Source organism: Callorhinchus milii, unplaced genomic scaffold, assembly GCF_018977255.1.
Source record: "Callorhinchus milii isolate IMCB2004 unplaced genomic scaffold, IMCB_Cmil_1.0 Scaffold8, whole genome shotgun sequence".
Taxonomy (NCBI): domain Eukaryota; kingdom Metazoa; phylum Chordata; class Chondrichthyes; order Chimaeriformes; family Callorhinchidae; genus Callorhinchus; species Callorhinchus milii.
The window spans coordinates 7,776,525-7,792,445 of NW_024704749.1; the positions used below are offsets into that span (position 1 = coordinate 7,776,525).

A 15,921-nucleotide genomic window follows, 5' to 3' on the forward strand; every position below is an offset into this window, starting at 1 on the left:
GTTAAAAGGTCTGTTCAAGTGTACAGTTGAATTTAATGCTGGTATTCTGGGGCTTTGTACAGTGGGAGTTTTGAAACGTTCTTTCTCTTATTTTTTCCTTTTGTCTTTTTTTCTGTCTCCAGTTACAGAAACACAAAGACGAAGACCTTTCAAGTTTAATTAAAGTAAGTTTGGTTTGGGGCACGCTGATTTGGCTGCAAAATATTACGATTTCATTAAAATCAATATTTACTAGTCTTATTGGTGATAGAGCAGCCGTGTTGGATGACAGTTTTATACTGATGGCTTGCAATTGAATTCAACTGTGTGTTCAGTGGTTGTGGGAGCTTGAGGCTATGTCGTCTCTGCCTTCTGAGTAAGCATTGGTACAGATGAACAACAGCTTATTTCAGCAGGGTTCCTATTGAGAGCTTTTCGCTGTTGGCTGGGCATCTTTGAGCTGGTGCAATGGGGAGCACGTGGGAGAAGGTGACACGGATGAAAAGAGAGACTGTAAAGAGGCTAAAGAAATCGGGGGTGGGGGGTGGGGTGAGGTACATAAAAGTTGCAATGATGTCCGTGCCCCAATATTATGTAAAAAGTTAATGATTTAAAAAGAAAACCCAAGAGCTTCTGTCCTTGCACATAGTCATCATGTTTTCAAGCAAAGGTTTCCTCTGCACACCAGTATTTTGCCTCTACCCAGCATAGTCTTGAGGCGCTCACTGTCCCCATTTCACATTCACGAACTAGGAATTATCTGCAAGTTATCCAGCACTCTGCTATGTTAAGACAAAATGTGAACATTGCCATCTGCCGGAGGAAAGATTAAATTATTTTTCCAAGCTCTGCCTGTCTGCAAGAGAGGAAAACAACTTTTGATGTGTGCTCTTTGAGGGTGGTTATTTGTGTACTCACCGCACAGTCCTCTGCTTCACCATCAGTGCTTTCATTTACTATACCCTAAAATTCTGGAATACTCCCTCAATCCCGCCGCCTCATCCCTACTTCCCCATCTTCAGATTGCGCCTGAACACCTTCCTCTTCGACCGTGCTTATGGTCACCTCTCCACGGCTCGGCATCGTGCTCCGCCACTGCCGAGCGCTCTGAGACGCTATCCTGCGCAAGGTGTGCTATTTAAACGTAAGTCGTCGTTGTAAGCCTTGTACAGAGTTGAATTAGCTCTCCATTCTGACACGCTGGGTGCCGGGCACAGCTGCCTGGCTTCGACGATGGCTGCCCCGAAGCCTGTTGCCCTTCTTTCCAGGATGAGGACTTGGTGGCCTGGAGGGCGAAGCGCAAAGGAAATGAAACGCCGGTTCCCATGGAGCAGGACCAGCTCCTGGACATGGACATGCTGATGTCTGAGTTCTCGGACACGCTTTTCTCAACCCTCTCCTCGCATCATCCTGTCGCCTGGCCGAACCCCAGGGAGATTGGTGAGCAAGCGATTTTGTTTCTCTGCTCCGATGTTTTGAATGTTGTGAATTATGTTGGCTTTTTCGTGGTGGGGGTGGCGGTGGGGGGGAAAGCATATCAATTAACTTTGTTTGGTTGCCTGGTTTGTCAGTTTGCTGATTCGAGCCCCATGACAGGATTTCAGTCGAGGCTGACACAGCAGTGTATTGTATTCTTCAGAGAGGCTAGGACGACCATTCAGCTGTATGTTAAAGGTCTGGTGCAGTGAGCCAATGTGCAGGAAGTTTTGATTCTGTGCACATGTTCAGTGTGTGTGTGTGGTGGGGTGCTGTTGAGTGTGTTTGTGTGTGGGAGGGGTGCATGAGGAATATTATTCAGAATAAGTATCTTAGACCTCGGCACCCCAGACAAATGAAACACAATTTTTCGGAGACGCAACCCTTTCATCCTTAATTCTAACCATTTTCTTTGTTTCTGTCCCCTCCGATCTCTCCACTAGCACATGCAGGAAATGCAGACATGATTCAGCCCGGGCTGATCCCTCTTCAGCCCAACCTTGACTTCATGGACACCTTTGAGCCTTTCCAGGGTAAGAATTGCGTGAATATCTTGCGTTTCAATGGTGACCAGCGATGAGCCACAGCTGCTGTGCCAAGTCCACTTCCTCAATTAAATACATGGAAATTCGCCAGCCCGAAACTCTTCACGTTCTTACCATTTTCTAACGGTTTACGATGGTCTGGAATTTTGGAAAAGGTCTTAAATAGTCCTGGCTTGGAAACTTTCTCCCAGTTCTTTGGGAGATGATGGTAGAGGCTTGATGGGTGTATTTATTCCGGTATTCTGCAAAAACTTATCTGTTTTGTACTGTTTGCAAATGCTGTGTGTGAAAACATTGTGTTGTCCGCAGCTGAACTCTTCTCATAAGACAGCTGTTGAGTATAGAGTGCTCCAAATCAATTCTTCTGCTCTTTTTATTGAATTTCAGATTTCTTCCCCATGGCCCGCTTCCCGTCTCTGGTTGGCAGCATCTTCTCGTCTCCCACCTCTTCCGTCCCTCCCATTACGCTAGGCACTAGCAGCTCACCGCCACAGGTAACTGGTCACAGAGAGAGGGGATGGTGTTCTGTAAGATGGGGTGTTTTATGAGGACTTTTCTGAGTATTTGTGCTTTGCGTGATCTTCAGATTAAAGGATTTAATGATTTCTGGCCGGGTGAGGTTCCTGAACAACACGGCACGTCACCTGGTCGGTCCTCAAAATGAACAAACAACTTCAGTACCAGCTTGTTACCACAGGGTAGAGCTGTAACTAACTGTAATAGAACATTGCCTTATTATAGCGGTAGATTCCAGCTGCTTGGTTACACCGCACAAGCCGAGAGTGGCTAAAAATATTGGTCCATCGCGGCAAAGTGGCTCATTAAATCAACAGCTCCCCCAGTGGCAGACCTCATCTGAGTAGATGTCTTTAATAACTCCTGTGAATCGCAGGGAGAACAATGATGAGAAATGCACAGAACCACTGAACGAAAGCGTTCTGGGACTCTACCCTGCGTGAACGGCGCTGTATAAATACAAGTTGTTGTTGCTGCTCATTTCTAAAATGTGTTTGGAGACCAGAGTGGTGCCATGAGCTGCCTGCAGCACTCCAGTCCCATCCCTGATCCATGTGCTTGGGATGAACTGAACTCCCACTAATTTGCTCCCTTTATTACATGGGTATAGACAAGAGGAGAATCAGGGACTCAGGAAAACTACAGTATACAACTATGATGTACATGAATGTCTAGTTTAGGAATACTGGATCTTGCATCATAGGCAGTGGAACATTTTGACCTCTGCTGGGTATTTTTATGGATTCTGGCTAGCTTCCCTCACTTCTCTTTCTGCAGTTGCCTCTTATAGCTTGCTATTTGGCAGCTTTACCAATAATGTGGCGGGAGAGGATAAACTTCTGTGGACCAAGGCTCCTGCTAGCAGTTATCTAACTTTTATTAACACATGAGTTAGAAGATGGATGATTTGCTTCATAAAATCTGACTTGTGCAAAGAAATCTTAGGAAACTGAATGGGACGCGGGTGCATTGTCAACTTGGGCAATCGTATGATTTATAAAGAGAAGAATTAGTTTTACTGTACTTCACAACACAGCTTGAGGTTGACTGCTGAAGATCTGAACTCGTTTGGTTTGGCAATATAGCCCAGCATTCCGTTTGCCTAAAATCACATTGAATTTGTTGTGCAAGTACAGCTGAGCATCTGATAAAGATGTGAACTGAATAATAATAATAATAATCCTTACATTTGATATAGTATCTTATCAAGTCTTTGTGACATCTCAAAACGCTTCACAGAAAATATTTTGTGGGTGAAACCCATGTCCAGTAATCGTGTTTTTTTAATCCCTCCTCCTTCCTCCACCCCCCCGCATCCCCCCATCACCATTATTAGGAAAGCATCTTGCCAGCCAGCAATCTGACCAACACAATTTCTTCGATTAAGATCGAGGGGGAGTTGATTTCATCCCCGGGTCCTTCTTCAACAATAACGGGCCGGCCAAGCACCAGCAGCAATAACAACAGTAGCAGCTCAAAGTTTGCACCTTTTGTTCCACACCAGGGCTTTCGACCACAGGCTTCGCTTACCAGCCAACAGACGTTTTTGCCCCTGTTTTCACCTGCCGTGCCGTCTCCTCAGACTCCCTCCACCCAGCCGCCGGCACAGGCTACCCAGCCCACGATACCTCACAGCCCCCCTCTGATCACCCAGTCCTCATTCGCCAGCCCAGCGAGCCGCAAGTTTGGCTTCACCCCCTCCCCGTCGCCACAGGCACCGGCCGCCAGCCAAGCCGCGGCCACCACCTTCACCCAGAAACCCAAAGTCCTCGCCACGGGCAAGCAGCAGGGGGCGCCGTGCAGCTTGGCTATGCAGCCACCGAAAAAACTCATGCCCTTTGCTGTACCAAAGGCTGCTCCCCATGTAGGCTCCAGCAGTCGGACCCCGAAACAGCTGCAGAAGATCGTGCCCGCGTTAAAGTCCGAGCTCGTCCCCATCGCTTCTGTTGCTTCTCCAGCCACCGTCCAGTCACCGAATGCCTTCTTAGCACAGTTTTTAGCAGCAGGTAAGGAATCGTTTGATCTCGACTACCTATAGCCACCTACCGATTTTATACATGTTCTTGTTTTCGTTCGCCCATAAAACGCACGCCGTCACTAAACCTGAAACTGTGAAGTGCTTTTAGACGCCCTCCCAACATGAAATGCACTATCAAATAAGGATTATTATTCTGCTCCGTCTAACCTTAATAGTAATAATAATAATCCTTGCATTTGATTCATGTCAAAGCGCTTCACAGACTACTGTAAATTGGATTGACTGCATTTTGTGGGCGAAACTTGCTTCATACATACACTCATAAATTTTCACAGCGGCTTCTAATGCACAAGTAATGTGAAGTTCTCACAGGCCATCATTTGGTATTCATAGATTATGTTAACTTTACAAAGCTGTTTACTCATTTCATTTTTTGTAGGTCGTGATATAAATCGATCTTCCCCGCGATTTGATTTTTGACGAAAACTTATCACAATCTCATCCGCTAAGCCTGCCAAATGCACAGATAGGCCATGGCGGGGACAATATAGTAAGAGTTCACACTTGCATAATATGGGAAACCAAGCAGTGCCACAGGGCTGTTTAGCCCCTGCATAGGGATCAGCTAGATTAGACACTGATCAGCTTAGCACAAAAGCTCTCTCCGATGACCCTGCTTTAACTGTGAGTGAAAGCTATTTCTCCACCACGCTAGTGCTCAGATGGGGAGAAGGTGTGCGGAAGGCTGCTGTACTCTTTACTGTTGGAGCTGTAATCCTCAAGGGATTAAAGATCCCCCGTATATTTTTTAATTTTGCCAGTTTGCTTTATCCGCTAGAAGACCCGGCAGTGGTTCAGAACAGTAATCTGTACCCTGGCTGCTTGGTGTTGTCTGAGAAGCCACATAATCTGCCTTGAGGCTTGTCTTCGCAAACTGGGAGTCTTGAGCAGAGATGCCAGATGGAAAGATATCTGCAAGTTTTTCCGTCATCAGCGGGTGCCATTCTACTGGGACCCACTGTGTACAGCTGGGCGAGTAGATCTCTTAGGGTTCACGCGATCCTCTTCTCCAGGCTAGATTTCTCACTTGCCAAGCCATGTGTGCAGAAGCCCAGACTCTTGTGTGTACACGGAGGAGGGGGAGGTCGAAGCCTCCAGCACCCTCTCACTGAGCTGCCAAGTCCCGTTTATGTAATGGCACAGGAGCGAGGTTGTCGACTGTGTTTGCTGCAGTCAGTCACTTAGAAGCAGTAAAACAGATCCCCTGCCTCCACCTGTTGCTGCTGTCATCTCAAAGCTGCAGATGTACATATACAGGGGAAAGTGGCATACCCTCCACTCTTCCTGATTCCAACCCCGCTCAGGTCCAAATCCCTGATTGTCCAGCGCCTTGGGACATCCTCCCGATGTGAAAGGCCCTATACAGGTGTAATTGTGTATTGCATTGTACAGAAGGGAGTGTAACCAGGCTGAACCGTTTTTTTGTGTCTCTTCAGGTTCCGGTGCTGTGCTTGTAACATCCTCACCATTAAAACCTGAGCTCGCCTCTGCTGTTACCCAGCCCAGTGTTGTCATCACACCAGCTGGCATCGCCACGGTAAGCGGTCCTGCGTTCCCTTGTACCCCCAGGGTGCGGAGGGGACAAGGTGTGTGTGTGTTTGGCAGATACTCCAGTATCCCTCTCCATTTCCCAACAAAGTTTATATTAAAATAAACCATGTATGATTCATTTTCTGAATCATTTTGTGTCACCCCTCGTTCTGGCCTTTGTTCTCCCCAATCTTTCTTCCTTCCTGATAGGTTTTCATTGATTAGCTGAAACTCTTACTGTGGTAATTGGCTTCTCTTATCTTTCTTCATTTCCTGGAATGTCTTTGAAGCTTATTTTCCTCACAGAGAAACTCACAGACCATTACACCGTGTTAGCTGACTAGGTGGCGACATCTCTATCTAGCCTGTTGTTTGTGCAGTGGGAACACGAGGCCAGGGGATTTAGTTTGCTATGAAAGTAGGTCATGAAGACACACTGAAGATTTACACCTTTGCGAGGGTTGCACAACTTTCACTTTCCCCGAAATCTGACACTAAAATACTGTCATAGATGACCCCCACCCTTTAACTTTCAATATGACAGTAACCAGGGGAATTCTATATCTAAAAAAAACCAACCAGGTGAACTTATTTTTGATGTGTGTGTGTGTAAATAACATAAAAAAACAAGTTGTGATTGAATAAGTTGTCTGTCCGTCGTCTGCAATACTCAAAAGGATGTGTGGAGTGGAAATTATGGTTGTTGAGCTATAGTCCATTGCCGTTAATCAATGGAACATTTGATCAAAACTTGACTTGGTTTTGAGTTGCAGTGCATCTGCGGTAATGCTCTTGCTCTCGATTCTCCCAAATATTTTTTTGTGGTTACTATATTTCTTTAAATAAAAACCCCTTCATAACCAATTTTTTTTTCACCTTAAAGTGGTTTTTTTATGCGCACACACTTACATGCGCACACTGTTAGAAAATAATAATAAGAGACACTCGCTCGAATGGATTATATTGGTTCTTTAATACTCAGAATCCCAATGGGTTAATACACTCGGTTAATTGCCTGCAGGCACGGCCATCGTCCCAACTATCTACTAGTTACGATCGTACCGGACTCATAAACACGTCAACTGCCGAGTGTATTAATTCAGAGTATCCTGCCGAATCCCAAATTGTTAGAAAATAAAATCAGCCAAATCTGTAAGGAAATAACGCTAATTCCTTTAACCAGATATCTGACTGTTTTATTATTATTCGTTCGTTATTCCCTAATATCCCGATGGGTCAGACCAAAGGCCGATACAATCAACAGATCTTATAACAGAACAATACCACTGTAGATATCTCGAGTTCAACACTGTGTCTTTACAGCACACAAGCTTGATTCTTCATGCTTTCATTCTTCTTGCTTACAGCTTTCAATCTTCCATCTGATATCCTCAGTCTTAGTGTTTCTAGCTCTCAATCTTCCATCTCCCGTACCCTTGTCTCCGCAGCCCGGGATGGCCCCGTCTCCCGTACCCTTGTCACCGCAGCCCGGGATGGCCCCGTCTCCCGTACCCCCCGTCTCCCGTACCCTTGTCACCGCAGCCCGGGATGGCCCCGTCTCCCGTACCCCCCGTCTCCCGTACCCTTGTCACCGCAGCCTGGGATGGCCCCGTCTCCCGTACCCTTGTCTCCGCACCCCGGGACGGTCCCGTTCACAAAGTTATCGGAACTCTTATACCGATGTTCATCCAATCATGGTGCGGACATTAGATCACCTGTCGAAATCATGCTGGGTTCACGTGAACACCTCATGGGGTGTACGTGCCTCAGCACACATACACATTGTCCTTAAGACCCCTGTTATCTGCTGCTTGTTATTTTGTAAGGTGGGATCATTAGTACATTCCTTTTAAGTGACTGGTTATTTCTTATCAGTATCCCGGGATGGTACCAAGGTCCTCTAGTTTAAGCAACTTGCTAGTTAGCTGCTATTCTTGAGGGTTGCCTTCTGTCGCTTGGCAGGCCCCTATCAGAATCTCGCGACTTATTGCTAAGTCGAGATCCTGTGTCGACCCGGTACCTTGGACCGTTATCTTTGTGGGCGTGTTGTCATTTACTGATAAGAGGTGACCCCCTGCCCTTTTCCAAAGCTGTCCTGTTATTCTTTCAAAAACAGAGAAAACCAGATGTATCCTATCCCATGACTGTCAGTCCAGTTGCCCCCCACAATTTAACTTAAAAGTTAACCCGTTCACAACATCTATTATGATTCTAACATTATACAAAAAGTGTAAATTCTTACACGCGCACATGTACGCGGACACACATGTACACACACACAGTTTGTGTTATGGAGAATGGCCTCTATGTGTGTGTGCGTGTGTGTGTATTTTAATCTTGCCTTGGTTTGCAGTGGGGTGACTTTGGTGTCAGTGCCTGGGCAAATGCAACACGTTTGTCTTCCTTTCCCCATCCCCCCAATACAACCTCAAATGCCCCCTGCCACCCTACCCCGCATGCTCATTTCAGAAACCCAACTTCTGTCGCTGCTGGTGAACAGGTGGTTAACCTTGTTCTGCTTTCACTGAATCGTGGCTATTACTGTGTTATTGCACCTTCTTCAGCTTTGCACACTGTGACGTTAATAAAAGGGCCCCTTATAAAATGTTGAGCAAAGCTTAGCATTGTGGTACAGTAAATCTCACAAGTCATATCAGTTGGGACCATACATTTAATATGACTTAACCAAAGTATGAGATCAGTCACTTGCATAGAATATAATAAACTCTTGAATAGGACTTGGGCAGATGTACGATTTATACAGATCAGACTTGTGTGAGTTTTACTGTATTAACCCAAACTAGTGAAATAAACCCAGACAAAGCTTTCTAATAAAACCTTTTCGGAACCCTTTACCTGTACTTGCCCTATCACACCCTCTCCATCAGTTTATTTACTTTTTATTCGCATTTATTTCGTTTACTTCTCTCTTTCACCCACTCCCCCAATTCTACCATATTTCTACCTTTTTACAATCTCATAGTTACTTTACTTTATAAAAGTCATAATCAATGTTATTTTCACTGACCAGACCAAGCTTTTGTTGATACATGTGGCAAACATCCCATTCAGCATTTCCAAAGACTCGTGAAACTTTGCAAAGACTCGCGAAGCTGAGCTGTTTATCATTGTATAACTATTTATGCCTTGTTGTTGCAGGCTACCGGTGTGACTGATTTCCATGGCAGTATTTTAGTTGGCCCAGCCCAACAATCTGGTGTCATAACCGCCTCCTCCCAAACCTCCCAGTCCGCAAAATCCACTATCTCGCAACTCTTTGCTTCGAACCCAATCCCCAGCGCAGTCCAGATCCAGTCCAAAGCTGAACAAGTCGCACCTCAGACCTCAAATGAGCACGTTTCCTCTGCAACAGCGAGACGTAAGCATGCGCCGCCTCAGGCTGAATGTTAAACGATTTGCGTGTTCATTAGATAACTCAAGACACTAGGTCAGCAGTTACGTTTGCTGTTCATTGACAGAATTTACATTTTTAAGATATAAAAATCTCTATAGCATTTTCTAGTAATTACTGTTAAGCGTAGTGACTGTACTGTAGGCAAACGCAACAGCTATTTTGCACATAACAAGTTCCTGAGGTGAAAGAGTAATTTAATCTGGAGTATTGGAAGAGGAGAAAATTTACTTTTTCTTCCCAATGTTGCGGAACCTTTTAACAGCTTGTGTTTATATAGCGCCCTCCACGCTGTGCACGAGTGTGATGCCGCGTTTGCTTACAAATACACAGTCACTCCATTTCACAGTAAATCCTGTGAAGCGCTTTGAGATGTCCTTCGGCTTGATAAGGCGCTATATCAAGTGCAAGATTATTATTAACTGATTCAAGTGAATAGCCTCTTGAACTCCTGAGTGTTATCATAGCAGGACATCTCTCATAATCTGGCTAAATATTGAAGGGAGCTGATAGCTTGTTTTTAACTGTTGCTCCTCAGCCCGGGAACGCCAGGCTTCCGGTCAGGGATCGCCGGCAGTGTCAGAGCGGATCCCCAGCCCACAGTCTCCCACCAATAACTCTACAAACCCCAAAACTGAAGTGGTGGTATATAAGGTAATTATTAGCTGGTTTTCAGGGCTGTGTTCAGAGTGTCATGTTTTTGGGAGGGTTGTACTCTTTATTCCCCTTCCCTTGCGCCCCAAAAAGTTTATCCACAGCACCCACTGCATTGCTAGAGACCTGCTTCTGAGTCTCTCCCAGTGCCACCGCTGATGAAAGCAGTCCAGGGGATGTGAACCTACAATTCCTCTCTCTTTCCTCCCACCCGGCAACCTGTTGACTGATGCTCAGCATCTCTCCACAATCATCTCTTTCCCAACACTGGAAGTTGTTCAGCTGTGGTGGGGTAAGCAAGACCGACCACCATTCATTTTTCTAGGAGCAGCTTGCCGCTGTGATGGAGGGGCATGAGATCAGATGGGCCGAAGGATGGTCGTCATCCAAACCGGTCTTGTGATCTCGTGCCTCCAGAGGGTACTGCAGTGATTGTTGTAGCTGTGTTGATGTATAGTTGCTAGACTAGCACACTATGCACTGATGTATATGAGATATTCCAATTTAGATTACACTAAAGACAGTTTTCTGGTACTATAGTTCACGTGTTTTGTATCTCTCACCGCAGAGTCTAAGAATGACGCACATTTCAGCAGAACAGAAGAGGCGGTTTAACATCAAAATGGCTTTTGATACTCTTCACAGTCTGGTAGCCACTTTGAAATCTCAGTCAAACGCAAAGCCGGTAAGTTGGTCTGCTGCAGTGTGTCACCTTCTCGCCTCCGCGTCAGGACTTCGAATCACACAATCTTAGCTGACACTTCAAAGCAGCCCCGAGGGTCTGGTGCATTGGCGGATGTGCCGCCTTCGGATGAGATGTTAAACCGTTGTCCCATCTGCCTGTTCAGGTGGATGTTAAAGGTTCTAAAAAGGGAAGGGAGTTTCTCTCTCCCGATGTCCTGGCGGCCAATACCCCAAATAAAATTGGTCACTCATTCCATAGTTGTTTGTGGGACACTGCTGTGAGTAAACTGGTTGCCATGTTTTGCCCACAAAATACAGTCAATCCACTTTACAGTAAATCCTGTGAAGCACTTTGAGACGTCTCAGCAATGTGGTGAGATTCTGTTTCAAATGCAAGGATTGTTATTATTATTATAAGATGCCTGGGTTATGTTTGTGCGTGCCAGAGAGAACTCTGGTTCCATGTTTGGTCACAGGTTTCAGTAATTAACCTAACGTGCCGAGACTTGGTTTGTAAACTGTTTCCACAGATCAGCAATGCGGTCACACTACAGAAGACTGTGGAATACATAGCAAAGCTCCAGCAGGAGAGGACACAGATGCAAGAGGAAGCCAAACGTCTCAGGGAAGAAATTGAAGAGCTCAATGCATCCATCAAGTGGGTAATTGATTGATTGCCGTGAGCTGTTTTGGGGGCTGGTAAAATTCCCTCAGTGGGTTAGGTTAAGTTCACCAAAACCGGGCATTATTTTTTTTGCTCGCATGTCTTGCGTGTTCTCAAGTGGGTTTGAAAGTAACCAAAGTGGCAGCAGTTAGCATTGGCTCTGTGCCAGTTGCCCACTTGCTCACTGTCGTGTCACCAGGTGGCGTATGACACAGGGACACTGGGGACCTGGGGTATTGTCAGAACGTAAACCTTGTGCGCACTCTCGCTCTCGGAGCCTTTCCATCCTCCAGTAATGAGTGGTGTATTTTTGGGAAACACTTGCCAGTTACAGTAAATATTTCAGCCCAGGAATGGAAATTTCTATTTCATTGATAACTGAATCAACAGGTTACTAATCACATTTCTCATTACAGTATTCTCGCTCTCGGGTTAAATGTCATTCAACTACCTTTCCTTAGTTGCTGGGAATAGCCTGTGCTTGTCTTGTTAAACCACTGATGATCTGGTAACATCCCTCATGTTAAAATTCCCCCTTTGTTTTTGCTTGCCCTGTTTAATCATAGAATCACAGAATCTTACAGCACAGAAAAGGCCATTCGGCCTTTGAAAGAGCTATCCAACGAGTCCCATTTCCCCACTCATACCCACCCCATTGCTTTACAAATCTTTCCTTTTCAAGTACCATTGTAATGCATTGTACTAGTTCTCAAATTGAATGTGGGATTTATACACTGCTCTGTTCAAAGGGAATTATTTTGGGTTTATCCTTTCCATTGACACATGACAGTGGAACTGCTGTGTTTTAGTAGTTGACGGTGTTTGTTTGTGCCAGTGGTCTATTGTGCTCCGTTGGTAATGTGTGTGCATCTCTCTCTCTCTCTCTCTATTTCAGTACCTGCCAACAACAGCTTCCTGCGACTGGCGTTCCTATAACGCGGCAAAGGTTTCATCACACGCAGGAAATGTTTGATGAGTACGTCAAATCGAGAACGCTTCAGAACTGGAAGTTCTGGATTGTATCCTTTACCATTGGCCTACATTTTGTACAGGGCTGGGTGATGGGAATTTTCTCTCTGTCTCTCTTAATCTGTGTGTTGGCCCTGTCTAAATGGATGTTTTTTCAATCAGTTTTATTACAATACCTTGTAGTAATAATAATAATAATCCTTGCATTTGATATAGCACCTTATCTACAATGTTACCCCGTGTGACGGGCGCTCTATAAATTTAAGCTGTTATCACGTTGTTGTGATGCCTCAAAGCACTTCACAGAATAGACTGTAAACTCCGTCGCCTCCATAGGCATTAGCGCAGGGGGAACATTGCCACGAATCCATCCTTCAGATGAGACATTAAACCGAGGTTCCATCTGCCTGTCCATTAAAGATGGCCGTTAAAGATCCCACGGCACTATTCGAAAAGAGAAGGGAGTTTCCCTCTCCAGATGTCCTGGCCAACAATCCACCAAATAAAGTTGGTCACACACCATGGCTGATTGTGGGCCATTGCTGTGCGAGTCCAACTTGACAGACTTGCTATCTTCAAGGATCGAATTGCTTGCTCTCTAATCTGATGGGGAGAAAGCATGTGGCATGTGGATTTTAATCTTTCACAAAATGTTTCCTGAATCATAAGGTGAAGCTTCATCCGGAAATAATTAGCAGTCACCAATGGTGAGCTTGGTTATACAATGACAGCTATGTTTTTTCCAGCCACTCATCAGTTTGATAAAGGGAGACATGACCTAATTAGGGGAAAAATGTTTGCTCCCTCTAACCTTCTCCGCTCTCACCATCGGGCTCCATAACTTGCCAAACTCAACACTTTCTGTATTTTCACACTAGATATTTTAGAATATTTTTGTGCCTCTTTAAAATCAATGATGTTAGTGGCGTGTGGGGAGGAGATTAAAAAAAAAATTGCTGTGTGCAATTGGTAGCCATGTTTTGTCCACAAATAGTCAATCCACTTTACAATATATTCTGTGAAGCGCTTTGAGACGTCTCGACGACGTGATAAGGTGTTATATCAAATGCAAGGAATAATATTATTATTATAAGCAACCTAGCTGGCCAGTCAATGAGACTGGGTGAGCATGACTGAGCAGCTTGTCATTTGCACAGTCAGTTATGGTTATCATGTGGTCATACATAACCAGCGCCTTGGGACATCCTCTGGACGTGAAAGGCGCTATACAAATGCAATTTTGTCGTTGCTGTTAAAGTTATGCTCGTGGTCCTTGACTCTCCACCACCAGTTCAGCATAATCATCAAGCCATTGTTTGAATCTTTCAATAACATGGTCTCCACCTCCAGCCTGGAAGACTTGGGCACTACCACAATGTCCTGGTTGGATCAGCATTGCTCCCTCCTAGTTCTTAGACCAAGTAAGTCAGCGCTTGTGAGATGTACTCCTGGCGTGAAAGGCACTTGTTGTACATCAGCCCTGTGAGTCGTGCGAAGATGAAGCAGCCCATCTTAAAGCTTGTGCTTATTTTTCCATGTTTAAGAGAGCGCTGAGTTGCCGCTTTTTATTTAAACTTTTTTTTAAAAAAAAAACAACCTGTTAGGTGGAAGGAAGGGTTGGGAGGTTTTTTGCATTTTAAAGTGGGCTGAGGAGGTTGAGAGGACAGATCAAAGGCTGTGATAAAGTAAACTAGTAATGGATAATTTGCACTGCTTTTTCTTTATTTGAGTAGAGCACAAATTTAAGGTGAGAATTGAAGGGGAAGTTTGTGGGAGGCGCAGGAGGTAAAAGGTACTCAGAATACGTGGAATAATAAATGGGTTTGGTGTTAGCATTTGGAATGTGGAGTTGTCAGCCGCAAACCATTTGCAGGGCAAAGTCACCAAGAGCAGGAGTTTGGGGTTAGATTGGGTGGTTTTCATACGCAGTTTTTGTCTCGTCTGTCTCCATGCTGAAGCAGGAATTGGATCAGAGCATCTTTAAGCCTGCCCCTATCTTATCTGATCTGATCTGATCTATGTCTGAGCGCAAAATTGCTAAAGAAAACGTTTACTAAAAAAATCGTCACCACATTAAAAGCCTGTGATGAGAAATGTAAATCGCTGAACTGACTTTTCAGTAGAATCCAGTCTGAAATGTAGTGTGTTTGGGATTTTCCCAGGAAAATGAGCCCTATACCACAAGCTTTCACCCAATACTCACTTGTCCCAGTAAGCGATAGTGCTCTCGATAGATAATGTGGCAATAAACCTCTGGGAATGGTGTGGGCAGAAAATTATGCATTTTCTCTTTGTTTCCCCTGCTCCAACCTATAGTTTATTTTGGGGAATCTTTCAGTCCCTGATGTTGCTCAGTGATTCCATTAATTTGTGAGACACTCATCTTTGTGAAAGTCCCGAGTTGTATCACATTGCACAGCTCACCTTGACGAGTGTTTTTTTTTATATAGCCTGTGTTTTCTTTTTACACAGTCACTCCACTTTACAGTGTATACTTTGAGGCACTTTGAGACATCTCAACAATGTCGTAAGGCGCTGTATCAAATGCAAGGCTTATGATTATTATTATTATATGCTTATTTTTCACAAAGATAAGCATCTCGCAGTGCTATTCCTACAATCCTAGATTGTCGCAGCATCGAAACAGACAGAAATACTGCACGTGAAGGCACCTCGTCTAATCCCAATCTCCTGCTCGCTTCCCAATATTGTTTAACGTTCATATGTGTGTATGCAAGCGCTCTGAGACGCTACTCTGCATGAGGGGCACTATATCAATGCATGTTGTTGTGTACTTTTGGGCAACTTGCTGAAAATGTAGCCTATTTGAGCTAACCAGTGTGTTCGTTGTGTATCTGCTCGTTTCCCAGTGGTGCTCAACACACTTCGGCAACTCTCTACCACCACATCCATCCTGTCCGACCCCTCGCTCATGCCGGAACAAGCCACGCAAGCCGTAAGCCAGATCAGCAAGAACAGCGGCAACTCGTAACCGGCTGCCATGGCAACTTTGCCCCTACCCCCGCCATGTGTGAGCATGTGACGGTCGGTCAGACATTGATTGCCCTTTGGTGGAAAATCACCTGCGCTTTCTCTCTTCTTCCCCCCCCCCCCCCCACCCCACCTGCCTCCCCGTCTCCCAAATTTTCTCTTTTTCTCTCTTCCTCTCTCTTTCTCCGCCCCCGCCCCCCACTTCCCCACCCCTCTTTTCCCTCCACCCCATCCCCCAAGTTCTCTCTCGCTCTCTCTTGATGTGAACTTTTGCACTTTAAAAAGATATTGAGCTAAGCTGTGATCCGGGGGTGAGTGGGGCCACTTATAAAGTGAGCTCACGGGTCTTCAAAGGCTTGCTTTTCCACCGATTTCAATCTCTTGCCAAGTGCTCCCCTCTGAGGCTGACAATGCTGGTGATTAATGACCGAATCCTGCTCAGGTACACAGAAGCTGCAAGCCA

The 15,921-nt window shown here is 45.2% G+C and overlaps 1 protein-coding gene across 2 annotated transcripts in view; it reads left to right on the plus strand.

The window, feature by feature from the left end:
- LOC103184297 (MLX interacting protein) overlaps positions 1-15,583 on the plus strand; it is a 32,366-nt gene extending 16,783 nt beyond the window's left edge. For both annotated transcript variants that reach the window (XM_042337534.1, XM_042337535.1), the window contains exons 5-17: positions 123-164; positions 1,197-1,419; positions 1,899-1,988; positions 2,388-2,494; positions 4,021-4,522; positions 5,991-6,091; positions 9,244-9,463; positions 10,035-10,150; positions 10,719-10,835; positions 11,365-11,492; positions 12,394-12,517; positions 13,759-13,888; positions 15,338-15,583. In XM_042337534.1, coding sequence (XP_042193468.1) covers positions 123-164; positions 1,197-1,419; positions 1,899-1,988; positions 2,388-2,494; positions 4,021-4,522; positions 5,991-6,091; positions 9,244-9,463; positions 10,035-10,150; positions 10,719-10,835; positions 11,365-11,492; positions 12,394-12,517; positions 13,759-13,888; positions 15,338-15,459 — 2,022 coding nt within the window. In that variant the 3' untranslated portion in view covers positions 15,460-15,583. The remainder of the gene's footprint in view (positions 1-122; positions 165-1,196; positions 1,420-1,898; positions 1,989-2,387; positions 2,495-4,020; positions 4,523-5,990; positions 6,092-9,243; positions 9,464-10,034; positions 10,151-10,718; positions 10,836-11,364; positions 11,493-12,393; positions 12,518-13,758; positions 13,889-15,337) is intronic.
- The last annotated feature ends 338 nt before the right edge of the window (positions 15,584-15,921 follow it).